The 27,424-nt window shown below is 47.2% G+C and overlaps 1 protein-coding gene across 1 annotated transcript in view; it reads right to left on the bottom strand.

Annotated features, from left to right (window-relative positions):
• Positions 1–377: 377 nt before the first annotated feature.
• LOC122941588 (MYCBP associated protein) overlaps positions 378–27,424 on the bottom strand; it is a 69,618-nt gene continuing 42,571 nt past the window's right edge. The window contains exons 16-19 of the mRNA XM_044298945.1: positions 26,624–26,739; positions 21,825–21,964; positions 16,288–16,476; positions 378–567 (exon numbers count right to left, since the gene is read on the bottom strand). Coding sequence (XP_044154880.1) covers positions 430–567; positions 16,288–16,476; positions 21,825–21,964; positions 26,624–26,739 — 583 coding nt within the window. The 3' untranslated portion in view covers positions 378–429. The remainder of the gene's footprint in view (positions 568–16,287; positions 16,477–21,824; positions 21,965–26,623; positions 26,740–27,424) is intronic.

The raw sequence follows: 27,424 nt of genomic DNA, 5'->3' as shown, positions 1-27,424 counted from the left end.
TTAACCGCTCCCTGGTCCTACAATGTACTAATGAGCACTTCCATTAATGGAAGCACTCATTAGTATTTGCCCTATAAGATGCAATGCCATTTTTTTGTAGGGCGAAAAATATGGTAATTTAGAGCTGCAAGAGAAGCTCCTGCTCCAGCCAGTTATCTTACAGCCAGACAGAGGACAGGGAGAAGGAGGATGGCGGACATGACTACACACCCGGGACACAGGAGGTTTTTTCATATATGTCTCAGCTTTAATTCCAAGTGAAATGGAGACGAATGGGGGAAGAACTATATATACCGTATACAGTATGCAAATACGAAAAGTGACCAGTCTCCATCACATCAAATACCACAATGCTGCAATTTAATTATATTAATTTATTCATGTGTACATACAATATTAGTTAATTCCATGAAACATCGGCTCAAGATCTTAAGGACTAAAGATTAAAAAATTCTCAAAGCCTTCTGATGTGTCTTGGTCGACAGTTTTGGACACAGATTTCCCCAATTTCAAGTCTTCTGCGATAGGGACCAGATTTTCTGCCACTGCTTCAAGGATGCCATACATCTGAAAGACAGGACATTGTTAAACCATGATGAATATGGTGCTTGGGTCCATGATACCCTTTATTGGTTTTATGCTCTAGATGTACAGGATAAAGACCAGTTTGTACCCGGTGGACTGTGCAATCATTCTTTACTGCATATGAACCAACATTCAACCAAATTTGCTGACAGATTTTAATCCTTTAATGAAGGACTAAAACTACTCTAAAAAATTTTTTTAACCAGAGTGGAGACTAAACCTGAGCATACACCTAAGGGTACTTTCACACTAGCGTTTTTCTTTTCCGGCACTGAGTTCCGTCCTAGGGGCTCAAATCCGGAAAAGAACTGATCAGTTTTATCCCCATGCATTCTGAATGGAGAGTAATCTGTTCAGGATGCATCAGGATGTCTTCAGTTCAGTCTTTTTGACTGATCAGGCTTTTCAGAAAAACGTAGCATGCAGTATTTTTACCTCCGGCCAAAAATCCTGAACACTTTGACTGAACGCCGGATCCGGCCTTTTTCCCATTGACTTGCATTAACGCCGTGTGTTCAGTCAAAACGGATCCGGCTTTTGCATGTTAAACCCGAAAAATAGGAAAAAAAGTTAAAGTCTATAAATGGCGGATCCGTTTTTTCTAGGGGTGCACCGAAATGAAAATTCTGGTCCGAAACCGAAAATTCAGGATACCCCTTGACCGAAACCGAAACCGAAACTGCCTTTTTGCCCAAATACTTTTAAAAGACCCCCCACCCCATAACAGTGCCATCCACAGACCCCCCCCCCACCTCATAACAGTGCCATCCACAGACCCCCCCCCACCTCATAACAGTGCCATCCACAGACCCCCACCCACCTCATAACAGTGCCATCCACAGACCCCCACCCACCCCATAACAGTGCCATCCACAGACCCCCACCCACCCCATAACAGTGCCATCCACAGACCCCCACCCACCCCATAACAGTGCCATCCACAGACCCCCACCCACCCCATAACAGTGCCATCCACAGACCCCCACCCACCCCATAACAGTGCCATCCACAGACCCCCCCACCTCATAACAGTGCCATCCACAGACCCCCACCCACCCCATAACAGTGCCATCCACAGACCCCCACCCACCCCATAACAGTGCCATCCACAGACCCCCACCCACCCCATAACAGTGCCATCCACAGACCCCCACCCACCCCATAACAGTGCCATCCACAGACCCCCACCCACCCCATAACATTGCCATCCACAGCCCCCCACCCCATAACAGTGCCACCCACCCCATAACAGTGCCATCCACAGACCCCCACCCACCCCATAACAGTGCCATCCACAGACCCCCCACCTCATAACAGTGCCATCCACAGACCCCCACCCACCCCATAACAGTGCCATCCACAGCCCCCCACCCCATAACAGTGCCATCCACAGCCCCCCCCCCCCCCATTGTACAATTAATAGAAAATAGCGGGGAGGGACTGGGAGGAGGAGCTGGGGGCCGGTGCGTTCACTGTGCTCCGGCCCCCAGCTCCAGTAGTTATAAAATGTTGTACAATTAATAAGCATTCTATTCATGAGGCCCCCCTCTGCAGTATTACATTCAATACAGCACCACATCCTACTCACAGGGCTGTGCTGGCCGGCCGGGCAGAGGAGCGGCAGCGTCACAACTGACGTCATGTGCCCGGCCTACTTTCTGCATGAAGGAGGCGGCGCAGGCATGTGACGTCAGTCGTGACGCTGCCGCTCGTCTGCCCGGCCGGCCAGCACAGCCCTGTGAGTAGGATGTGGCTGTATTGAATGTAATACTGCAGAGGGGGCCTCATGAATAGAATGCTTATTAATTGTACAACATTTTATAACTACTGGAGCTGGGGGCCGGAGCACAGTGAACGCACCGGCCCCCAGCTCCTCCTCCCAGTCCCTCCCCGCTATTTCCGGCCGATATGTAAAAATATCGGCAGAAACAGATTAGGTGCATTTTCGGCCGATATTTTCGGCCGCCGAAATTTCGGTGCACCCCTAGTTTTTTCCAATGCATTTTTCCATTGTCATCAAAAGCCTGATCAGGATTCAAATGTAATCAGTTTTCACATGTTTTTCCGGATCCGGCGGGCAGTTCCGGTGTCTGAATTGAATGCCGGATTCAAACAACGCTAGTGTGAAAGTAGCCTAAAATAACTATCAAATGAACAACTGTTTGGCCAAGCACTATCTTTCCTGACCCTCCCATATACACTCACCTAATGAATTATTAGGAACACCATACTAATACGGTGTTGGACCCCCTTTTGCCTTCAGAACTGCCTTAATTCTACGTGGCATTGATTCAACAAGGTGCTGATAGCATTCTTTAGAAATGTTGGCCCATATTGATAGGATAGCATCTTGCAGTTGAGGGAGATTTGAGGGATGCACATCCAGGGCACGAAGCTCCCATTCCACCACATCCCAAAGATGCTCTATTGGGTTGAGATCTGGTGACTGTGGGGGCCATTTTAGTACAGTGAACTCATTGTCATGTTCAAGAAACCATTTTTCCAGTCTTCAACAGTCCAATTTTGGTGAGCTCGTGCAAATTGTAGCCTCTTTTTCCTATTTGTAGTGGAGATAAGAGGTACCCGGTGGGGTCTTCTGCTGTTGTAGCCCATCCGCCTCAAGGTTGTGCGTGTTGTGGCTTCACAAATGCTTTGCTGCATACCTCGGTTGTAACGAGTGGTTATTTCAGTCAACGTTGCTCTTCTATCAGCTTGAATCATTCTCCTCTGACCTCTAGCATCAACAAGGCATTTTTGCCCACAGGACTGCCGCATACTGGATGTTTTTCCCTTTTCACACCATTCTTTGTAAACCCTAGAAATGGTTGTGCGTGAAAATCCCAGTAACTGAGCACATTGTGAAATACTCAGACCGGCCCGTCTGGCACCAACAACCATGCCACACTCAAAATTGCTTAAATCCCCTTTCTTTCCCATTCTGACATTCAGTTTGGAGTTCAGGAGATTGTCTTGACCAGGACCACAACCCTACATGCATTGAAGCAACTGCCATGTGATTGGTTGACTAGATAATCGCATTAATGAGAAATAAAACAGGTGTTCCTAATAATTCTTTAGGTGAGTGTATATGCATACATATGTAGTGAATGGAGAGAGGGGAGAAAGATTCCCAAAGTACTGGGCTGCCATGCGTGGACTGGCCATAGACCCTACAGGGAACTTTCCTGATGGGCCTATGAACAGGGCGCCGCTCAAGCCCTCCTCTTGGCCGCTGGCCAGGTACATAATGATCTGATGCTCTCATCCTTAATTAATACTAGGAGCATCAAGTACTTATGGACCTGGCTGGTTGGAAGCAGGTCTCCTCCTGTATTCAACTGTATATCCTTCTTCAGGATGATGATATGCTTTCATACTGTGGTGCGGGTGACATGCATTGTGGTATCTGGTTCTGCTGGCGGGTATTTTGTGCTGTACTGTGGTATCTGGTTCTGCTGGGGTGGTATTTTGTTTTGCACTGCAGTATTGACGTTCCCGCCTACTTCTGTTGTCCCACCTTCTGTCAATATGGACCCGCCTACAACATGAGGCAACTTTTAGTTTTTATCCCAGGGCCACTTTAAGTTCCCAGTCCGCCCCTGTGGGCAGTCAAAATTCAAAGTGGCCAATCTCCTCCGACATTTGCCATGGGGGTACAGTCAGGAGGCCCCCTACACAGATGAGTTTCACAGCTCTGACAAATAACCTGTCAGTAGGTATAATTGACAATATTGATAAAGGGGAAGTGCAGTATCACAGACAACCACCATATAAAATGTAGCCCTTATTGAGTATACTATAAAAATAACCCTTATGTGCCAAAAAGCGAAAAATAAAATAACGAAAAAACAAAAAAGCTGGGATGGATATAGGGTATAAAGGGTAAACCCATGAAGGTCTTGCCCTACATCTCACCCTATCCTCGGTGCCCTGCCTATAAACGGAATAGCCGCCCCGGGCGATCCCGTATCAGGAACCTCCTATATGCCATAGGGAGTCCTAATACCCGTGTCTCTTGGTGGTAGATGCAGATATACCAAAAATAAAAAATGATTTAAAGGGGTTCTGCGCTTTGTTTAAACTGATGATCTATCCTAACTGATGTCACTGGGCCTGCGGTAAACAGTGAGAAGGCCGCGGCGCTGCTGGAGCGCCGCTGCCTTCTCAAACAGCTGATCGGCGAGGGTCCCAGGTGTCGGACCCCCGCCGATCAGATGCTGATGATCTATCCAGAGGATAGATCATCAGTTTAAACAAAGTGCAGAACCCCTTTAAACACAAAATAATACTGACTTAGAGATGTGCCAAGATCCTATATGTATTAGAGCCGGGGTGGCCAACCTTACAGACACAAAGAGCCAGAAAAAAAAAAACGTATGACTGCCACAAGCTATACATTTACACAAATATGCATGCACACGACAGTATTACTGCGATTGAGTTTTCAAACATTTAAAAGTGCATTTAAAGAACCTTTCCTATCTGTAATGTAGACAACTTTAGTGAGACTTCTGGCAATCTTTGTTTTTCACAATGTGTTTCAAATCTGGCTTGTATTCAGTTGTTGCTACTCGAGGCAATTCTTTAAGGGTACTTTCACACTAGCGTTAAAGTTTTTCGGTATTGAGTTCTGTCATAGGGGCTCAATACCGAAAAAAAAACGCTTCAGTTTTGTCCCCATTTATTGTCAATGGGGACAAACCGTAACTGAACAGAACGGAGTGCACCAAATACATTCCTTTCCGTTCAGTGGGTTTCCCAAACCAGAGAGAAAACCGCAGCATGAGTTTTCTTTCCGTCCTGGGATGCGGAGCAAGACGGATCCGTCATGACCCCCAATGCAAGTCAATGGCAACTGATCCGTTTTCTCTGGCACAATCTGCCACAACGCTAGTCTGAAAGTATCTTAACGTGTGTCAGTAAGAATCATCAGTAAGTCAGTAAGTAATCATCTCAATTTGAGTTGTTGCTTTATCTGTCACCAGCGGGGGGTTTCAAACAAATTATGTGAGATGGTACTTTGGGGGTCACTTACTATTACAGGGAGTGCAGAATTATTAGGCAAGTTGTATTTTGAGGATTAATTTTATTATTGAACAACAACCATGTTCTCAATGAACCCAAAAAGGAGATTTTTGTGAAACTCACCTGTAAAATCTTTTTCTCGTCTTTTCCATTGGGGGACACAGACCATGGGTATAGCTTAGAGGTATTAGTAGGAGGGACACTATGCAAATGAAAGAGCTCCTCCTCCTCGGGCTATACCCCCAGACTCCACCAGGAGGAACTCAGGCGTTGCACAAGCAGTAGGAGAAGGAGCAAGAAAAAATCATGGAAACCATCGGACCAAGCCATAAGGTCCAACCAGAAACAGAAAAACTGAACTAAAGACCCCTCCTGCAACAGGAATAATGGGTGGGAGCTGTGTCCCCCAATGGAAAAGACGAGAAAAAGATTTTACAGGTGAGTTTCACAAAAATCTCCTTTTCTCGTGCTTTTTTCCATTGGGGGACACAGACCATGGGACGTCCAAAAGCAGTCCATGGGGTGGGAAAAAATATCAGCACCGCCAGGAGGAACGCCCCAACGGTCAAACAGGAACCACAGCCTGCAAAACCCTGCGGCCAAAGCCGCATCAGCCGAAGCCAGTGAATGCAACTGACAAAAATTTGCAAAGGTATGCAAGGACGACCAGGTGGCCGCCGTACACAGCTGAGACGCAGAGGCACGACTGCGTCTTGCCCAGGAAGCCCCCTCCGCCCCAATGGAGTGAGCGGCAATTCTAGCCGGGGGAACTCCACCACAAGCGTGACAAGCCGCGGAAATAGCCAAGCAGATCCAGAGCGCCAAGAACGGCGGACGGAAGCAGTAGCCGCGAGACACACCTTCAGGACCCGTACAACATCCAGGGAATGCAGAGTGCGTTCCTTGGGGTTAGCCGGAGAAGGACAAAAGGAAGGCAGGACAAGATCCTCATCAAGGCGGAAGGGAGAGACCACCCTGGGCAAAAAGAAGGGGACTGGACGGAGCACAACTTAATCCTGGAGGAAAACCATTAAGGCTCCTGACAGGAAAGAGCGGCCAGCTTCGACACCAGTCTGACCTAAAAGCTCGTGATGGGACGTGAACTCACAGCCACTGCATAATAGCCCAGAACTTTAATCACTACGCTATGTAGCTGTATCAGAAGCTATGGTCACAAGGAAGTCCAGATGAGAACAGTCAGAGAGACCCTCCTCAAAGGCTCGAAGGGAGCCGACTGCAGAGCGCGCAGAACCAAATTGAGATCCCAAGGAGACAAAGGGGGAACATACGGGGAACCGAATGCGCCACCCCCGAAGAAAGGTCACCACCGGACCCTTAAGAGCAAGGGACCTCTGACGGCCCGCGCCGAAACCTGACCTTACAGGGAACTAAGCGACAGTCCCTGCACAAGCCCAGACTGAAGAAAAGACAGTACCATCAAGATGGAAAACCGAAGGGGAGGGAACCCCGAACCCTCAAAAAAGGATAGGAAGGCCATCCAGGTACGATAGTAAATCCGGGAGGAAGAAGACTTCCCCGGACTGATCATGGTCCTAACCACTGAATCCGAGAACCCCATCTTTATCAGGATGGCGGTTTCAACAGTCACGCCGGTAAACGAAGAGACCGCAAATTCCGGTGGAAGAACGGGCCCTGAGACAGTAAGTCCTGTCCGTCGGGAAGAGGCCATGGGGCGTCCGCCAGCAACCGAGCCACGTCCGAAAAACCACGCGCGGCGAGGCCACTCTGGGGTGATGAGAACGGTCGGAGTCCCTTCCGCCTCGAACTGGCGTAGACCCTTTGGTAGGAGAGGAAAACAGAGGAGGCTGAAGTCCTGCCACGGAGACACCTGCGCATCCATCCGTACGCCTCCGGATCCTCGGGCGCGAGCCAGGACCACTGGGATCTTGTTGTTGAACCCGGACGCCATTAAGTCCACATCCGGACGGTCCCATCTGTGGCAGATTTCTTCGAACCCTTCTGGATGCAGAGACCACTCGCTTGGATCCACCGTGTTGTGGCTTAGAAAGTCCGCTGTCCAGTTGTCCATTCCTGGAATGCAAACTGCTGACAACACCGGAACGTGAGTCTCCGCCCACGTCAGAATTCACTTCACCTCCTGCATCACCATCCGGCTGCGGGTCCCGTCCTGATGGTCGATATAGGCCACGGCCGCGGCATTGCCCGTTTGAACCCGCACTGGGAGGCCCGCAAGGAGAGAGGTCCAATAGGAGAGAGAGAGCGGAAAAAATCGCCCTCAATTCCAGAAAGTTGATTGGAAGGCGAGACTCTGCCGCCGGCCAAATTCCTTGAACTGTGCGAGACTGGAAAACGCCCCCCCAACCCAGGATGCTGGCATCGGTGGCGGCGATCGCCCAGGAGAATGCGAGAAAGGAACTCCCCGACCTCAGGTTCTTTGGGAACAGCCACCAAGGGAGAACTGCCCGAACCCGCTGAAAGGTAAAGGATCTCCTGTTGCGCCAGGCGAGTGTGAAACTGGGCATATGGAAAGGCCTCGAAAGAGGCTACCATAAGACCCAGGACCTGCAAGTATTCCCGAATGGAGAGGCACGGGGAGCGCAGCAGATGCGACACTGCCCCCTGGACCTGGGAGGACTTGAAGGCTGGTAGAATACTTTGGCAGCCGAGGTGTCCAAAATCACCCTCCGGAAGGAGAGCCTCTGGGACGGGAAGAGGCAGGAGTTTGGGAAAGTTACCAGGCAGCCGAACCGTTCCAGGGTCTGAACAGTGATCCGGACGCTGTCCGTGGTCTGCGGTAGAGAGGGGGGCCTCTATCCGGATATCGTCCCGACAGGGCAGCAAAGGAATGCCCCTGGTACGAAGAAGCGCCATGAGCGGTCCAGGACCGTGGCAAGGACCCGCGGGGTGGTCGCCAACCCGAAGGAAGGGCGACAAACTGACAGTGTCGACCCATAATGGCGAAGCGCAGGAATCGATGGTGGGATTCCGCAATCGGGACATGTGATAGGCCTAGGAGCAGCAGGGCGGGCTGACTGGGCCCTCTAGTGTTGGGAAGGCTGGTGCAAAGGAAGGCCTCTTTGCGGGCGACCTGAGACCCCCGGCGGAGGAAGCAGGCGACGGCCTACCAGATGAGAAACGGCAAAAGGCATGCAGAGACGAACTCGTCCAGCTGATCCCCACAAGGCCTGGAAACCCCAAAGGGGAGATTAGCAAGGGAACGCTTGGTGGAGGCGTCAGCGTCCCACACCTTCAATCAGATCTCTTCGCGCTGAGTGACAGAGATGGCCAACCTGCGGGCAAAGAGGGAAACAATGTCCCTAGAAGCTTCGCAAAGAATGTTAGAAGCCTGAGACATCTGGAGAACCAACTCCAGTGTGTTAGTAGCCGCATCTCGTACCGCCAGTTCCTGGTGGTGGTGTTGTAACCACACCGAGAGAGCACTGGCTACCCCTGCTGAGTGAAAGGTAGGTCACAGGGACGCGCTGCCAGCGAAAAAAGGACCTGGAAGAGAGTCTATGCGTCTGTCTACAGCATCCTGGAAAGAGGAACTGACTAAGACAGGAAGGGCCACATAATTGGCTAATCCGGCCACCGGAGGATGCACCTTAGGGGGAGGAGACACCTCTCCTCGCCGTCAGCAGGGAAAGGAAAGTATATTCATGCGCTGGGTGGTCGAGAACCTTATTAAGACCACCCCAGGCCCTGGACATGACCGCGGAAAAATCCCTCATAGACCGGGAACATGGTAGTCTCCGACTGCCTGGACGGAAAAAGGGGGAACTCCTGACCAGTGGAAGGAGGAGAATCCCCTTGGAGAATAAAGGTGTCTCGGACAGTCACCACTAAGTCAGCCACCCTGGTGGAGAGCTTAGGCGAGGGGTCCCGCTCCATGACCTAATCAGAGCCGGAAATTCTCCTTCAGACTTGCGCTCCCTAAGGGAGGGGAGAGTCGCCCGAACGCGCCTTTAGACGAGGGGGGGGGGGGGGAGAGCCAGAGCCATCCGAGGAGGGATGCTGCTGCTCACGCTCCCTGTTAGTATTCGGGCGTCTTCTGTGGAAAAACACTTAGAGAGGTGGTTGGCGTCACAGGATTTGAAAATGCCCTATAGTCCAAAAAGGACGTGGCTCGTCCGAGTCGGATAATTCTCCTTCGGAGTACTCTCCCTAGGGAGGGGGAAGAGCAGTCCGCAAGCGCCACCGGCGAGGTGAGGGGGGTGGAGAGACAGAGACATCCGAGGTGGGATGCTGCCGCTCACGCTGCCTCTTCGTAGTCAGTCACCCACTGTGGGGACCACTGAGAGAGATGGAGTCGTTAGCGCCACAGGATTAAAGGACATGGTTGCCTTGGTGACTAAGACCAATTTAGCGGCCGCGCTGGACATGGCAGATGCCCAAGCGGGGACCGCAGGCCCCCAGGGACGTGGAGGAGGGGTGGAGGAGGGGGGTAAGGCAGGGATGCAGGTAATACTTATCTGCTCCTGCAGAACTTCTCCCTCGACTCCAGGACCAGCAGGGATGCACCTCTTCAGGCGTCTGACTCCTTGTCCAGGAGTGCAGTGTTCTGGTGGAGGGTGGCAGCAGGAGACCCAGTAGCTGGTGGGATACCGGAGCTGCAGGTCGAGCCCGGATCCACTTGTCTTCTTTGGGGGGCAATGGAGGCAGCCAGGCAGCGTCCAAGGACGGCAGCGGGCATTCCACGGGGGACCAGGAAGGCGCCATGCCGACCTGTGTCCCCATCTAGAATAATATAAACAATTTTTGAAGGCTGAAAGGGGCTTTGAACTCAGAAAGCCTGGACATGGGGCAACAGCAGCAGTACCACTGAGCTACCAGCTTGCCTGGCACAAAACGGAGTAGAGTGATGAGGAGCTGCACGGCCATGAGCAAACAGAGTCTCCGGTGTAAGGAGAGTCAGAGCGGCATGCCGAGGCTCCGCCTCCCCTAACGCGTCATTATGGCGCGAAAAAAGCGCGCGAAAATAAGCGCGCGCACGAAAAATAAGCGAGCGAAAATTTGCGCGAGCGCGAAAATATGCGCGAGCGCGAAAATATGCGCGAAAATAAGCGCACCACGTGGAGGAGCGGCCTGCCGGCGGGCGCTGTGGGAGCGCAGCAGCCAAGGCCCGACGAGAGAAGCGCTGAAGCCCACAGTTTAAGGGGAAGAGATGCCAGTACTCCAGTGCCAAAATGAAGAAAGTGCCCCATCAGGATCCTTCTTCAAGCTCACCCAGGCAGCCACAGACAAATAGACACAGAGGGAGGGGGAGGGATTGTGCAACACTTATCTGCTCAGCATGCTCCCTCGATGTCCAGACCAGCAGGGATGCGCCTCTTCAGACTTCTGACTCCAATCCAGGAGAACAGTGCTCTGGAGGAGGGTAGGCAGCAGGCGTCCCAGCAGCTGGTGGGATGCCGGAGCTAACAGGTCGAGCCCGGATCCACTTATCTTCTTGGGGGGAAATGGAGGCAGCCAGGCAACGTCCCAAAGACGGCGGCGGGCACTCCACGGGGGACCAGGAAGGCGCCATGCCGACCTGTGTCCCCATCTAGAATAAAAATAACAAAAAGGAGTAGAATCAGAGAGTGTCAACCTCCTTCACCAGACACTAAGCAAAGACTGAGTTCCTCCTGGTGGAGTCTGGGGGTATAGCCCGAGGAGGAGGAGCTCTTTCATTTGCATAGTGTCCCTCCTACTAATACCTCTAAGCTATACCCATGGTCTGTGTCCCCCAATGGAAAAAAGCACGAGAAAAACTCATTAATATCAAAGCTGAATATTTTTGGACGTAGTTTTTAGTTTGTTTTTAGTTTTAGCTATTTTAGGGGGATATCTGTGTGTGCAGGTGACTATTACTGTGCATAATTATTAGGCAACTTAACAAAAACAAATATATACCCATTTCAATTATTTATTTTTACCAGTGAAACCAATATAACATCTCAACATTCACAAATATACATTTCTGACATTCAAAAACAAAACAAAAACAAATCAGTGACCAATATAGCCACCTTTCTTTGCAAGGACACTCAAAAGCCTGCCATCCATGGATTCTGTCAGTGTTTTGATCTGTTCACCATCAACATTGCGTGCAGCAGCAACCACAGCCTCCCAGACACTGTTCAGAGAGGTGTACTGTTTTCCCTCCTTGTAAATCTCACATTTGATGATGGACCATAGGTTCTCAATGGGGTTCAGATCAGGTGAACAAGGAGGCCATGTCATTAGATTTTCTTCTTTTATACCCTTTCTTGCCAGCCACGTTGTGGAGTACTTGGACGTGTGTGATGGAGCATTGTCCTGCATGAAAATCATGTTTTTCTTACCTTGCAGACTTCTTCCTGTACCACTGCTTGAAGAAGGTGTCTTCCAGAAACTGGCAGTAGGACTGGGAGTTGAGCTTGACTCCATCCTCAACCCAAAAAGGCCCCACAAGCTCATCTTTGATGATACCAGCCCAAACCAGTACTCCACCTCCACCTTGCTGGCGTCTGAGTCGGACTGGAGCTCTCTGCCCTTTACCAATCCAGCCACGGGCCCATCCATCTGGCCCATCAAGACTCACTCTCATTTCATCAGTCCATAAAACCTTAGAAAAATCTGTCTTGAGATATTTCTTGGCCCAGTCTTGACGTTTCAGCTTGTGTGTCTTGTTCAGTGGTGGTCGTCTTTCAGCCTTTCTTACCTTGGCCATGTCTCTGAGTATTGCACACCTTGTGCTTTTGGGCACTCCAGTGATGTTGCAGCTCTGAAATATGGCCAAACTGGTGGCAAGTGGCATCTTGGCAGCTGCACGCTTGACTTTTCTCAGTTCATGGGCAGTTATTTTGCGCCTTGGTTTTTCCACACGCTTCTTGCGACCCTGTTGACTATTTTGAATGAAACGCTTGATTGTTCGATGATCACGCTTCAGAAGCTTTGCAATTTTAAGAGTGCTGCATTCCTCTGCAAGATATCTCACTATTTTTGACTTTTCTGAGCCTGTCAAGTCCTTCTTTTGACCCATTTTGCCAAAGGAAAGGAAGTTGCCTAATAATTATGCACACCTGATATAGGGTGTTGATGTCATTAGACCACACCCCTTCTCATTACAGAGATGCACATCACCTAATATGCTTAATTGGTAGTAGGCTTTCAAGCCTATACAGCTTGGAGTAAGACAACATGCATAAAGAGGATGATGTGGTCAAAATACTCATTTGCCTAATAATTCTGCACGTAGTGTAATGTAAGGCACATGGGGTCCAGTCTAAAATCATGTGCCCAGCCTGACATCAGAAATAAATGACCCCCATCATGTTTAAACCATGGAAATGGCAAGATTGGGGTTAATGAGTCACATTAACCCCAATCTTACTGGCTGCCTGATACATATTTTGAGGCAGGCTACTCTTGAACTGTGTGGGGGTGGGGTACCTGCTATGCTGGCGGCACTCTGACTCCGGGGCTGAGGATAGGACACTCAGGAGGAGGAGGCTGCTGCTGTTCGCCGAGCTCACTAGCTCAGACGGTGCAGCAGTTTATTCCCTCTCCTGTACCTCCTCCTGCTTTAATTAGCCGCCCATTCATTGGTGGCAGTGGTGCGGGTAGCGTCAGAGCCTGCTCTTTTCATTGGGCTCTGCAGCGGCCACGTTATAGGAGATTTCTGGATGGACACAGAGGTGACTAGGAGCAGCACACTATATGTGCAGAGTCTGCGCTACTGAACATAGATGCCCAATAGCATAGGTAGGTTTAGTGTAGAACCTGCCACACCTGAGACCACCTTGGCGGGGGTAGGTGGGCACAGATGCGTTTTGATCAAAATATATTAGCTAAGAGTCTTAGATTTTATTACATCAGAGTGAGGGCTTAGTCCATATACAGTGGGGCAAAAAAGTATTTAGTCAGCCACCAATTGTGCAAGTTCTCCCACTTAAAAAGATGAGAGAGGCCTGTAATTTTCATCATAGGTACACTTCAACTATGAGAGACAGAATAGGGGGAAAGAATACAGGAAATCACATTGTAGGATTTCTAATGAATTAATTGGGAAATTCCTCGGTAAAATAAGTATTTGGTCACCTACAAACAAGCAAGATCTCTGGCTCTCACAGACCTGTAACTTCTTTAAGAGGCTTCTCTGTCCTCCACTCGTTACCTGTATCAATGGCGCCTGTTTGACCTTGTTATCAGTATAAAATACCTCTGTCCACAACCTCAAACAGTCACACTCCAAACTCCACTATGGCCAAGACCAAAGAGATGTTGAAGGACACCAGAAACAAAATTGTAGACCTGCACCAGGCTGGGAAGACTGAATCTGCAATAGGCAAGCAGCTTGGTGTGAAGAAATCAACTGTGGGAGCAATTATTAGAAAATGGAAGACATACAAGACCACTGATAATCTCCCTCGATCTGGGTGTCCATGCAAGATCTCACCCCGTGGGGTCAAAATGATCACAAGAACGGTGAGCAAAAATCCAAGAACCACACAGGGGGACCTAGTGAATGACCTGCAGAGAGCTGGGACCAAAGTAACAAAGACTACTATCAGCAACACACTACTCCGCCAGGGACTCAAATCCTGCAGTGCCAGACGTGTCCCCCTGCTTAAGCCAGTACATGTCCGGGCCCATCTGAGGTTTGCTGGAGAGCATATGGATGATCCAGAAGAGGATTGGGAGAATGTCATATGGTCAGATGAAACCAAAGTAGAACTTTTTGGCAAAAACTAAACTTGGAGGAGAAAGAATGCTGAGTTGCATCCAAAGAACACCATACCCACTGTGAAGCATGGGGGTGGAAACATCATGCTTTGGGGCTGTTTTTCTGCAAAGGGACCAGGACGACTGATCCGTGTAAAGGAAAGAATGAATGGGGCCATGTATTGTGAGATTTTTAGTGAAAACCTCCTTCCATCAGCAAGGGCATTGAAGATGAAACGTGGCTGCGTCTTTCAGCATGACAATGATTCCAAACACACCGCCCGGGCAACGAAGGAGTGGCTTCGTAAGAAGCATTTCAAGGTCCTGGAGTGGCCTAGCCAGTCTCCAGCTCTCAACCCCATAGAAAACCTTTGGAGGGAGTTGAAAGTCTGTGTTGCCCAGCGACAGCCCCAAAACATCACTGCTCTAGAGGAGATCTGCATGGAGGAATGGGCCAAAATACCAGCAATAGTGTGTAAAACCTTGTAGACTTACAGAAAACATTTGACCTCTGTCATTGCCAACTAAGGGTATATAACAAAGTATGAAGATGAACTTTTGTTATCGACCAAATACTTATTTTCCACTATAATTTGCAAATAAATTCTTTAAAAATCATGTGATTTTCCAAAATTTTTTCCCCTTCATTATGTCTCTCATAGTTGAGGTATACCTATGATGAAAATTACAGGCCTCTCTTTTTAAGTGGGAGAACTTGCACAATTGGTGGCTGACCAAATACTTTTTTGCCCCACTGTATAATGCTTGCATCTATTTTGTTAGTGCGTTATTATCTTTTTTTTTTTTTTTTTCATAAATGTAGCCAGGGACATCCACATCCTTATTTATCATATCGTGCAGGTTGTTTTTATCTTTGTTTTTATCTCTTTTCTGTGATTTTTGTTTATTTTTAGAATACATGCCACAAAAATCCTGACATACTGCAGTTTTCACCTTGGCCACTAGAGCACACACCCTACGCTCTCATTTCCTGTTTTCTGCAGCTCACTTTCCAGATTTGCTGTATAGACTGGGACAGAGTCAGCAGAGAATTTAATGACAGCTTGATTATACTTGTGGAGAGCTGGGTAAAGCACGATAGAAACACTACACACTAAAAACACAGATACAGCTCTGTCACTCTCTGGGAGGGAGGGGGCGCTACACTCCATCTCTTCAGAAAGATGGTAATGTCCTATCACATTTTTCGATAAATCAACTCTTAATCAGACAACCGCCATAAATCTCATACACCCTGCTGTACTGTCTATACAGACACTACAGGAAGGATGGATGTACAAACAAACCTAAAATATAATAAAAATGACACATCCAAAGTCGATTCGCATACAAGCGCTCTGTACAGTATTAGAATGTATTGGCTCCGATGAGCTGAAGTCATTACTTTCGGAAGTCTCGCGAGACTTCGGGTAATAACTTCATAAATTGATTTCTACTGTAAAAAAACATTTCCCGAACTCAGGTTCTGTTCCAAGGTACCACTTGGAACCGAACCCAAGTTTGGGAAATGTTTTTTTTTACAGTAGAAATCAATTTATGAAGTTATTACCCGAAGTAATAACTTCGGCTCATCGGAGCCAATACATTCTAATACTGTACGGAGCTCCGTACAGTATTCAGACAAAGTTTTATGCGAATCGACTTCAGATGTTTCATCCGAAGTCGATTCACTCATCCCTAAATATAAACATAATTTTACTTCTAAACACTTACATGCAATTCATTAAATTAAAATGAACTACACAAGATATTCCATTTAACCCTACACTCGCATTGGCACCGCTTATCGATAATGTCCTGTGTGCTTGCACTACACGGACAATGATTCTCGCATAACCCCAATGTAACCTCTTTCCCCCCTGTGATACCCTTTTATTCCTCCTGGAAATGTATAAATACATTGACCACTGGATGTAATCCTTCTGCTTTTCACAGTCTGTCACTGATTGGATCATTCATATGGTAATCAATATAATCAATACTCACCACGGTATACAGGTTTTCCTTATATTTTTCTTGTATAACTGGATCCACGAGGCAGAGCCGAGACTCTGGAGGGGTGAAGTCTAAACTTTCTCCCGAGGACACCAGCTCCTTGTTCTCTCTGGAGATGGCTGATGGCTTCTGGATTTTTTTGTCATCCTTGCCTTTCAGTTTTCTACTGGTCGGACGTTCCTATTTGGTTGGAAAAAAAATCATTTCTGAGATTAATCTTTCAAGCACATGGAACATGTTTTTTTTTTTACTTCCCAATTTTATGAACTACTTTTGCAATGTGACATAATCCAGACTTTCTTAACAGTTTCAAACATCATCAGGATGCTTCATATCTCTACTGGAGGCTCCTTCTGGCTCTTCCATGCTATGGCTCACGTCTCTCATTGCATGTAGGTGGCTATGGCCTAGTGGTCTCTTTCTTACTGGTAGTTTGTTCCTTATAGTTTATAATCATTGCTGTAGTGGAAGTATCTTGTCCACACATGGACCTCTAAGAAAGATTAGCAGATTGCAGTGTAAAGCATAAGGGAGGGGCAGACACCAGTGTATAAGCGGCCATTCATATTCAATAGCTGTTGGCCAAATGTTCAATCGAACAGCAGCTATTCCTCCCTACCCCTCTATGCACAAGCAAACTTAGCTGGGCCGAGCATGCATGTTTTCTCGATGGGGAGAAAGGAATAGGCCACTGATTACAAAGGATCCGGCATATTGAAATTCAACATGCCCATCATTTTTTCCCTCCAAGCTAACACTGGCCAAATCATTAATACACTTTAGGTGGTCAACTGGTCCATCTGAGTTAAGTCTAATGTGTATGTATGTCCACCTACGGTGGACCGGAGATGTTTACTGAAATCTATCGGAGAGTTTCCTAGACATGTTATGTGACCAGTACAGAGGTCATTGTGCAGGGAGGAGGTATGCTGTTATCACCTTTTGTGAATGGTGGCTCCCATGTTATCTATGTATAGGTGCCACATGTCATTGTAATCCCATCTGTGACGATAAAGTGATGACGGCTGAGAAGCGATCTCCACAGAACAGAAGTATCAGCCTATTAAGAGGCTTAGTGTAAAAACTTCAGGATTTTAGTTTTTTTTTAAACAAATACAGGAGCGACATGGGAAATTAAAAATAACATCACCAAAAAATTGCAAAACAGTATGTTTAAAACATAAAAACTTTATTTAAAGGGACTGGCCACTTTACTACTCATCTTTCTGGCAGCAGCTGCTGTGGGGAGACTGTAGTATTGCATGCTGACCAATTGAACAAATGGCCATCCACGTAAAGCATGGATATGCTGGGTCTGGCTGGGTCCGAGCTGTAGTTTTTGCAAAAATTGTAAAAAAAAATTCCCGTAATTAAGAAACACAACCTGTGGCTTATTTAAAGCGGAGCTGCAACTACTTGCATCCCCCTTGTAATAGACAGACAGATAGATAGTTAGACAGACAAACAGATAGATAGATAGATAGATAGATAGATAGATAGATCTCTAGACAGACAAAATGGCACTGCGACTTATAAAGCGCACACTACTGAGCGCTTCCATTATGCGGTGACGGTTGCGCTGCACTCACTGCTCCCTGGTCTTCCTCCTGGCGCTGAGCTTCATTGTCCTGACTGCGCACAGCGTCAGGGTGTAGTGTGCACACTAGGACAGGACGTATTTTGCCGGCTTGTCCTAGTGAGCCTGTGATCCAACATGCCCCATCTTTCTTTCCCCCCACATCAAAAAGGGAAAGACAGGGGATCCCCATACACATTAGATGGGCGGCCGGGCTTGCCAAAATCTGCAGCTTTGGCCCACATTAATCTAATGTATGACCGGCCCCTTTTCTAAACCTGGACACGTATATGAAAAGGAGCTTCTCACCGCTCCTGACATGTCTGTCTTAGTGACTACTTGCATTCCCAAGTTATTATGACTCTATGCTCTGGCATTCCTTTATTATTTCCATTACAAGTTATGAATGTATTGGTAGCAACTTGCAGTAAAGGTACACATGGATTTTTACCAGTTGGGGGTGTGTCTGACAACAGCAGCACTGATTGGACAGAGTCAGACACACCCGCTACTGGTAACACCCAGCAGTACCTTTACTGCAGACTGTTGGCAAATTATTTGTAAACTTCTAGCAGGAATAATACAGGAATGGCACAACATAGAGTAGTAAGAAAATATGCTCCAGATGTGTTATTACATGACGGAAGCAAGTAGTTACTAAAACTGTCATGTGAGGAGAGGTGACAGGTCCTCCTTAAATACCTCATACCCCCAGGGTACAGCCACACAGAGGAAATCTGCAGTGTACGTCGCCGAAATCCACAGTGGCTAAATTTGCACCAAATTCTGCAGATTTTACAGCAGTGGGTAAATGTTGCAGATTTTGCCCTTTGTATTGCAAAGGAGATCCGCTGCATAAGCTGACATCCGATTGAAAATCTGCATCGCGGGTCAAGTTGTGCGTGAATTTCATTATTTCAATCATTTTTAAAAACCTGATTTTTGAAAAATCTGATCCACAAAATGCTGCTGCTTTTCCACCGGCAAGTCCACTGCGGGCGCATGTGGCCGTACCCTAAGAAATCACTGTTGTCCAGAGGGAAACTCAATTCTACAAGTTTTTTTTTTTTTTTTTTAAGTTGGATACATGATGGCTCAATCTTTTTTGCAGGTTTTTGTAGTATACGCCAAGTTAGCGGCTGCTGCCGATTGACTCAGTCTGAATAAGAAGCAGCCGGAGATAATTTCGACCTTGCTTTGAAAAGTCTGAAAGTTACATGGTAAAACAAACCTCCAGATATTATGCAAGTGCGATCTCTAATTTTAACCTCTCTGTAATTCAGGTGCTATTTGCAAGCGTATAATTGACTGACGTGCGGACTTCTTCTTAAATGAAAATTGCATGCTGTCGCCAAGTTTATGCTGTGTAATTAAACAAACCGTAGAACGATGTAAAAATGATGTCAGGAAAGGGATTGACGGGCACAATATGCCCAGCAATTTATGTCAGTGAAGAACACACAGTTACAGTTCTGCTGATCCTGGATTAGCCTAACATTTATCGACTGCATAAGATCATCTTAAAGGGGTTCTCCAGTATTCAAATACTCATGGTATAGCCTCATGATCAGGTCAGCAGGGTTCCAACTCTACACACTCATGACGATCATCTGATCAGGAGTAACTCCGAACTGTCGGAACCCCACAGCTCCACCCAGGGTGTAGTGTACGGAGCTGGTTACTGCGGCACTGCTCCTGTTCACGTAAAAAGGGGGTTGCTCCCTCCACTTCTAGCACCAAAGCTATTGCAGAACAGCTGATCAGTTGGGGAGCCTGCCCAAGTGTTGGACCCACACTAACCTAAGGATAGGACATCAATATCAAAATAATAGAAACCCCCTTTAAAGAGTAGGGCAGACACTGACATGATCAGAGGAGACCAACCCCATTCCTTCTCCCGCCACGATACTTTAAGTAAAACTGCGGTATCACCTTTACGATCGCGTGGCCATTGGCCACCACATGTTTAGACATACATGGACGCCTCAACGTCTGCCCATACCCTAAGGTTGTTTGTGTGATTGTCTCAGAAGGGTAAGAAGTCATGTCACCTTTTGGGTATACCTTTGAGTGCTCACAGTTTAGGAATGGAAGGAGAAATTAAATACTGATTAATATTAACACATCCATGATACAGATGGACTATGGAAGAGAGTAAGCCGCCATGGTTGATTCGCAAAGTATATGTACTAGATTTCTGTACAAGGGTCACTGATCCAGGGATCTATGCCATACTTTGAGTCAAGAAGGACACTTTGGTCCTACTATAGTGGTCTACTGTGAAATTTACGCTATAGTAACACTATACTCACTATAGTAGCATAAGCTGGTATGCTGCTGGGGCTCTCCATTTCTGGAGGTTTAATATCCATGAATGGTGGTGACTGGGTTCATCCTCCCGGATACGTGAAGTGTGAGAGGAACTCAATAAACCAGGGTCAATATGACTATGGGCTGTGGCCTTCAGGACAGCCAGGAACTGAGGGATATTTTTTGGTCTATGGATTCCAGAAATGTCTGAGGAGGGCCCTGCTGACCAAGAGACACAAAAGAACAGCGTCAGACCTCCTGGAGTAAAGACCAAAGAGCAAATATAAATCTACTACCTCCGGTCTTTGGGTGTCACGGCCTTTGGAGTGTGCTGTGATACTTATGCCACGCTTGCTGTTGCCTGTGGCAACGTGTTGCTGTTTCAGCATGCGGGGGCAGTGTCACGGCCTTTGTGGTGTGTGCCGTGACATGGTTGCCTTGCATGAGCTTTTTATGCTGGTGTGTGCACTTCCCCTTTAAGTTGTAGCCTCCCTCTGTCTGGTGCTGTAAGGGTTAACTCCCTGACTGGGTGTGGTCACTAGGGTTTTATCCTCTGTGGCTCCCTGGCTGGAGTCAGTTGTACTTCAGCTCTAGTTGGTGCTGGAGCTCTGCTTCAGTCCGGGGTGTTCCATCTGTCCAGTGAGGGCCACCCTTGTGGTCATCAATGTTATCCCGGTGTCTCCTTCCCTTCCTGTCCTTACTTGTATGGAGTGGGTTATGTTCAGGGTGTTTGTATGTCTAGTTTGGTGTTACATGTCTGGTGGTGTTTGGTGTCCAGCATGTTTACAAGACATTCCCCTGTCTCATGTTATTGCAGCTATGGGTGTCCTGGGTTCCTGTGTGGTTTGTGGTGTGAGCTGTGTCCTTAATGTTGGTGTGGACTGCAGCACTAGTGCACGGGTTCCAGTCAGTGTGTCTGTGGCAGGTAAGTGTGTTATAGGTCTCGCTTACCTGCCATCTCCTTATGCTGTATGTGTTCCCCTCTCCTTGCAGCCTGGCCTCAGATAGAGACTACAACTTAAAGGGGAAATGCACACACAAGCATACCAAACACGTAACCACCGGCAACAGCATGCATGGCAACCATGTCATGGCAATCACCCAGAAGGCCGAGACACTGCCACCGCATGCTCTCACAGCAACACGTTGCCGTGGGCAACCGCAAGTGTGGCAACAGTGTCACAGCGTACACCATAGGCCGTGACATTGGGTTCCTCTCACACTGAAACGGTGCTACAATAGCGTTGCAGTCACTAAAGTTGTGGCCTCCAGGACTTTAAACTATGGGTACTGCAGCAATCCACACACTTTATTAGCACTAATCTTTCTTCCGAAAGATGAGGAAAATTGTCTTCTTCTTGATCTTATATCTTTATCCAACCTTACTAACCATATTACTTTAAGAATGAAATGCAACCAGGTTCATCTAAAGCTCAACGATTGTCAGTTCTACTCTGTATAGGGACATAGTCCGGGGCTATGGGAAATCAGACATCACAAAAAAGTGATAGTAATAGTCGTCCTATCAGCTGGGAGATAAAAATACTTCTACCATTAGCAGAAATCTGCAGACATCTACCATCTAAGCATGCCCTAAAAGACAAATATGTAACTACTGTACTAAGTGTAGCTTTTAGCATACCTCTTTCTCTGATTTGTCCCTTGCTGTCTTCCCGGCCTTCTTCTCATCTTTTTCCTTTCCACCAGGCATCCTTTTATCTTCTTTCACGCCTCCTCCTCTCTTATCATCTTTGCCTCCTTTTGCACGCTTTTGATCCAACACTAGAAACAAGGTGTTCAGAAATTTTAGGTTTCTAAATCCAGTCATGGTTCATCATATCGAGCAACACGACGTTACAATTTTTTTTTGCTCTTTTTATTTATTAGGAAGAAGTCACTTTACCAAACAGAAGCAAAGGGGTTGTCTCACAATGGACGCTTGTCCTAACCCCCACCAATGGGAACCGCCCCTCATTAGAAGAGGGTCCTGAGCCCCCTATTTCCCTATCGTGTTCTGCTTCCCTATCGATGTCTATAGGACAAACAGAAATAGTCACGCACTGTACTCAGCTGTCTCTGTCAGTCCCATAGACTTAGTAGGAAGCGGCGCTGCACATCCTTGACTGCCACTTTGCCACGTTCAAAGTCCTCCTCACTGAGGGTGTACAGTGAGGAGGATCAAGGGTCCTGAGCCCCCTATTTCCCTATTACTTTCTGCCTCTCCATCGATGTCTATAGGACAAACATAAATAGTCACGCACTGTACTCAGCTGTCTCTGTTAGTCCCATAGACTTAGTAGGAAGCGGCGCCGCACATTCTTGACTGCCACTTTGCCACATTCAAAGTCCTCCTCACTGAGGGTGTACAGTGAGGAGGATCAAGGGTCCTGAGCCCCCTATTTCCCTATTACTTTCTGCCTCTCCATCGATGTCTATAGGACAAACAGAAACAGTCACGCACTGTACTCAGCTGTCTCTGTCAGTCCCATAGACTTAGTAGGAAGCGGCGCCGCACATCCTTGACTGCCACTTTGCCATGTTCAAAGTCCTCCTTACTGAGGGTGTACAGTGAGGAGGATCAAGGGGCTTGGGACCCTAGTTCTAGTGGTCATTAGGGATCCTAGTGGCCAGACATTTATCACTTATTCCATGGATAATGATATATGTCCATTGTGGGAAAACCCTTTTAATACCCAACACCCTCCACTGTGTTCAGAAGATTGTCTCACTGTGCCCTACTACTAGATGTGACAGAAGGGGTTCCTGGTCACTTATATATTGCCATCTCCTGCCAAGGGTTAGAGAGGCTGGACTCATGGCGAGCCGGCTTCTATTTCTAAATTGGTTGTCGTTAATATAAAATGCCAACCCCTTTAATATCAGGACTACACAGAATTCCCAGACTTTAGGTGTAATGGAGTTTACAATGAAAGATCTTACCTATAGTCTGGGTTTTTTAGGGGCTTTCCAGTAACATGGAAATATATTACCTAAATGGTAGGCGTCAATACGAGCTGTGGTTAAGGACAACCAGCCCACATGTTGGCAGACGTGACTACCCTGCCCATACAATGAGTCACGTTTATCATGCACGGCCTTAATCGCTCACGTGAAGAGTCTCAATATTTATTCACTAAACAAAGCGTATGATTAATATTTACTCGTATAATGAGAACAAGTGACATAGGATTAACCAGCAGAACGGGCGTGTAGTACATGAGCCATATGATGAATGCACTAAAGGGGTTGTTCGGTTTTGAAAATCCACTTTTATATACTATGGTGGGGGCACCGTCTGTTCGGGATCCCCATCTCTTGAAGTGGAGAGCGGTTACAAAGAGAGTCTCTTGGAGAATCCAAGAATCAGGGGTTACAGCGCCGTCTCTTATAAGTTTCACTTTATTTTGAAGAATCCTTAAAAGGTTATGTGCAGGTTCCAGAGGTACATGTTCCACTAAAACGGGACCCCGAAAGTGAAGGATAGTGTCCCGTTTATGTGTAGTGCGCTCTCTAATTACTTCTATGGGAGTTTTGAAAAGAACAAAGTGAGCACACTCGGCTATTGATGGAAGTCCCATAGACGTTAATGGAGAGCGCACCGCGCAAGCGGGGCCACCTCTCTGCTCGCCTCTGAGGGAGTTCTAGAAATAGCCAAGCCGGCACTAAGCTATTTTCAGCCCTCCCATAGAAGTGAGTGGAGGGTGGCCATGCTTGCAAGGGCAGCTCTCTTACACTTTGGAGGCCTCGTTCTAGAAATAAGTGTGGGTCTCAGAGGTGGGACCTGCAGCTATTGGGCATTCGTGGCATATCCTAACCTTATGCCACCAACGTGTGAGATGGGCCAACCCCTTTAAAATCCCTACAATTCAATATCTAGGACTGAACACCCGGGATTATCTTCCTGCCAACTGTCTAGGCCAGAGGTGCACAACCTTGCGGCCCGGGGGCCACATGCGGCCCTCTATACCATTCTGTGCGGCCCCCAATCATCTGGTAACAGATATGTAGGTCTATAGCTTGTGGCTGCTCACATGTATCTTTCATGTATTCTCCTATTAGATGGGAGTACTAGAACTAGACATTTATGGTATATACCGTATGTACCATATGTCATGAATATAATATTTCAGTTGGTAACACCCCTTTAAGTTTTATTTTCGGCCCTTGGATTTGGTTCACGCTGACAATGTGGCCCCCAACCAGAAAAGATTGTGCACCCCTGGTCTAGACCATATATTGAATCGTACCCTGACGTGTAGTCACTTGTTATGCGTTTTAAAAATACCTCAAAATTAAGAAAAACTTTTTTAAAGGGAAGGCTGGATTCTCTATGTGCACTGTGCAATACGCTCTATTCAGGGAGGACCAGTCCTGTCCAATCCAGTGATGTGAATGGGTATGGTGTAATACTTAGTTTCCCCTGTGGTGGCGCTGTAAGGAAACTGTAAACTTACTACCCATTATCCTGACTGATGACAGCTGATTACTGGGGGGAACACTTTGTGATCGGCTTGTTGTCGAGTGACCCTCCTGATCGGGATTGTACAATGCAGAGAACTCCTTAAATGACGTCGAATGCCCAGACTGATGGCAGCTCTTGCATCACCTTGTCTTAGTTTCTTCTTCTTTTCAGTCTAGCTGGGTGTATACCTGTCAGCTCAGGTAAGACGAATACACCTCTGCCATACCAGCATAGGAATTAATAATTAAAAAGCAAAAGTTTATGAATCTGTGCCAAAGAGCTGTGCCAGGCTACACAAACAGCAGACGCCAAGGTCAAAAATCTACCAATGAATGAAAATCCTAAATGTATCCGGTGTAGGCTGGATTCACCAGTCCGTGTGCTGGTTGTGTTACCCGGCCACAAATACCGGGTTTCGGCCAGACAACAAACGTCGCATGCAACGTTTTTTTTTTGTCCGGCCAACAGCTGGCATTTGTGCCGGATCTCCGAAACACAGCGAGCATAGCCTTACTTAGACGTATCATGGCCCGACCATGGGTTAACTGCCCCTAAAGAATTAGAATTCAGATTGGGTTGGGTCGTGGCACATCAATACAGGCATGTAACACGATTAGCATACAGACATGCAAATCCGTCCTTAGGAGAAAGAACATGGGTGGCTGATTCACGTAGGGGGAACATTCACGTAGTGCAGTTACATGGTCCCACAATCTGGGTTGGACAGGCCAACCAATGTAACCTGTGGCTCTGACACAACAGTGGGTATAGAATAGTCAGTAATGGTCAGCTCACCATGGAAAACTCACAGGGTGCACAGGATTAACATGGTAGCACCTGTCAACAGGATCCATCTTGGTAAACTAGGTATACTGTCTGGTAGGGTTGATCCTGCTGATTAAAATTATACCTGTCTTGTTAAAACTGGTGGTGGTGTTCCCGAGAATAGAGGCTTTTATTATTTATGCAAATGAGGGCTCCAGTGCGCCGACAGGTGCAGCCTAGCCCCTCGGTGCCCCTCCGCTTTCCAGTGCTGGCCTCATTTGTATAAAGAATAAGTCTTTTTTCTAGAGAGTGCCACAACCAATATTTACAAGACAGACATCATTGTGATCAGCAGGATCAACCCTACCAGGTAGTATGCCTGGTTTAATAGGGTTGACATCTGTCAGCAGATTTGTCCCTATGACACTGGCTGACCTGTTACATGTGTGCTTGGCAGCTGAAGGCATCTGTGTTTGTCCCATGTTCATAAGTGCCCGCATTGCTGAGAAACATTTGGTTTTAATATATGCAAATGAGCCTCTAGGAGCAACGAGGGTGTTACCATTACACCTAGAGACTCAGCTCTCTCTGTAACTGCAGCGCCCTCTGCACTTTGATTGACAGGACCAAGAAGTGATGATGTTTTCACTGCCTGGTCCTGTCAATCAAAGTGGAGAGGGCGTGTCAGTTTCAGAGAGGTCAGAACCTCTAGGTGTAATGGTAACGCCCCTGTTGCTCCGAGAGGCTCATTTGCATATATTAAAACAGCAATGCGGGCATATATGTACATGGGACCAACATTCAGTTGCCAACGGTTGAGCCAGTGTCATAGGTACAAATCTGCTGACAGATGCCATTTAAAGCGACATGGTTTCCCAAGGCGAAACGGATCAAGTCAAGATCATGGATTATTTATTTTAGTTTATTTCACTACATTGCTGCCAATATTTTTAGTGATAATTAATTAAAGATGGAGGTACACAGTTTATTGCTTGTTTTATATTTCATTAAGAAATTTAGCGAAATCAATTAATATAAAAAAATCATAATCTTCACTTGATCCAGTGAAACAACCCAATAAACATCCATTCTGCCTCTAAGCAAAGGCGCCAGTGTAACAGATGCCGTGTCTGGCCTGGCCCTCCCTTATTGCTGCTACAATTCAGAGAATATTTACTCCTCACTTAAACAAAGAATCCAAATGAGGCACAAACCTGAGTCTTCAATGATGAATTCCGCTGTCAGGTCCTTGTCTGGCATCCCCAGTACGGCGCGCAGCTCCATGGAGCGTTCTACGAGCTCATCTATGGCTTCACGCCAGAGCTGCAAACTAAGGCAAATACATCAAGATGCTCTCCAATCAGGTTATGCAAGAAGGAGATGTTTACTTACATTCAAGGAATTAGTACGAATATGCTGCATTATGTATTTTAGCATGTGACATTTTGGTGGGTCTGTTGTTGCACTTATTTATTTTTATTTTTATACAGGTAAGTAGCATTCTGTTTGTTTTTTCCCCCAAAACGCAGTGTGCTGTGAGTAGAGTCCTAGAGTCTTTCCCATAGACTTCCCGACAGCATACGCCGTAAAAAGGCAGGTTACAACTGTACCAATTTAAAAAAGGAGGAGGTCTAAGCCTGGATTCACACTTGCAGTTTTTGGTGCAGTTTTTTAGCCTAGGCCAGGAATGGACCTAAAAGAAAAGCAAAAATATAACAATTGACCCACCTTCTGTTTTTCACATCTACTTATGTTTGGCTGCAAAAAACAGTCATCAGCACCAAAGACTGCATGTGTGATCTCAGGATAGGCCATCAATATGAGACTGACGAGGGTCTGACTCCCGGAACCCCCGCCGATCAGCTGTTTGAGCAGGCCGCAGAGCGCCACAGCCTCCTCGCCGTACATTGTATAGCGGCTGTGCTTGGTATTGCAGCTCAGGCCCATTCACTTGAATGGGGCTGAGCTGCGCCTAGGCCATGTGACCATTGTACTTGACATCACTGGACTAGGAA

Source organism: Bufo gargarizans, chromosome 6 (genome assembly GCF_014858855.1).
Source record: "Bufo gargarizans isolate SCDJY-AF-19 chromosome 6, ASM1485885v1, whole genome shotgun sequence".
Lineage (NCBI taxonomy): Eukaryota > Metazoa > Chordata > Amphibia > Anura > Bufonidae > Bufo > Bufo gargarizans.
This window is presented reverse-complemented; position numbering and strand designations above follow the sequence as displayed.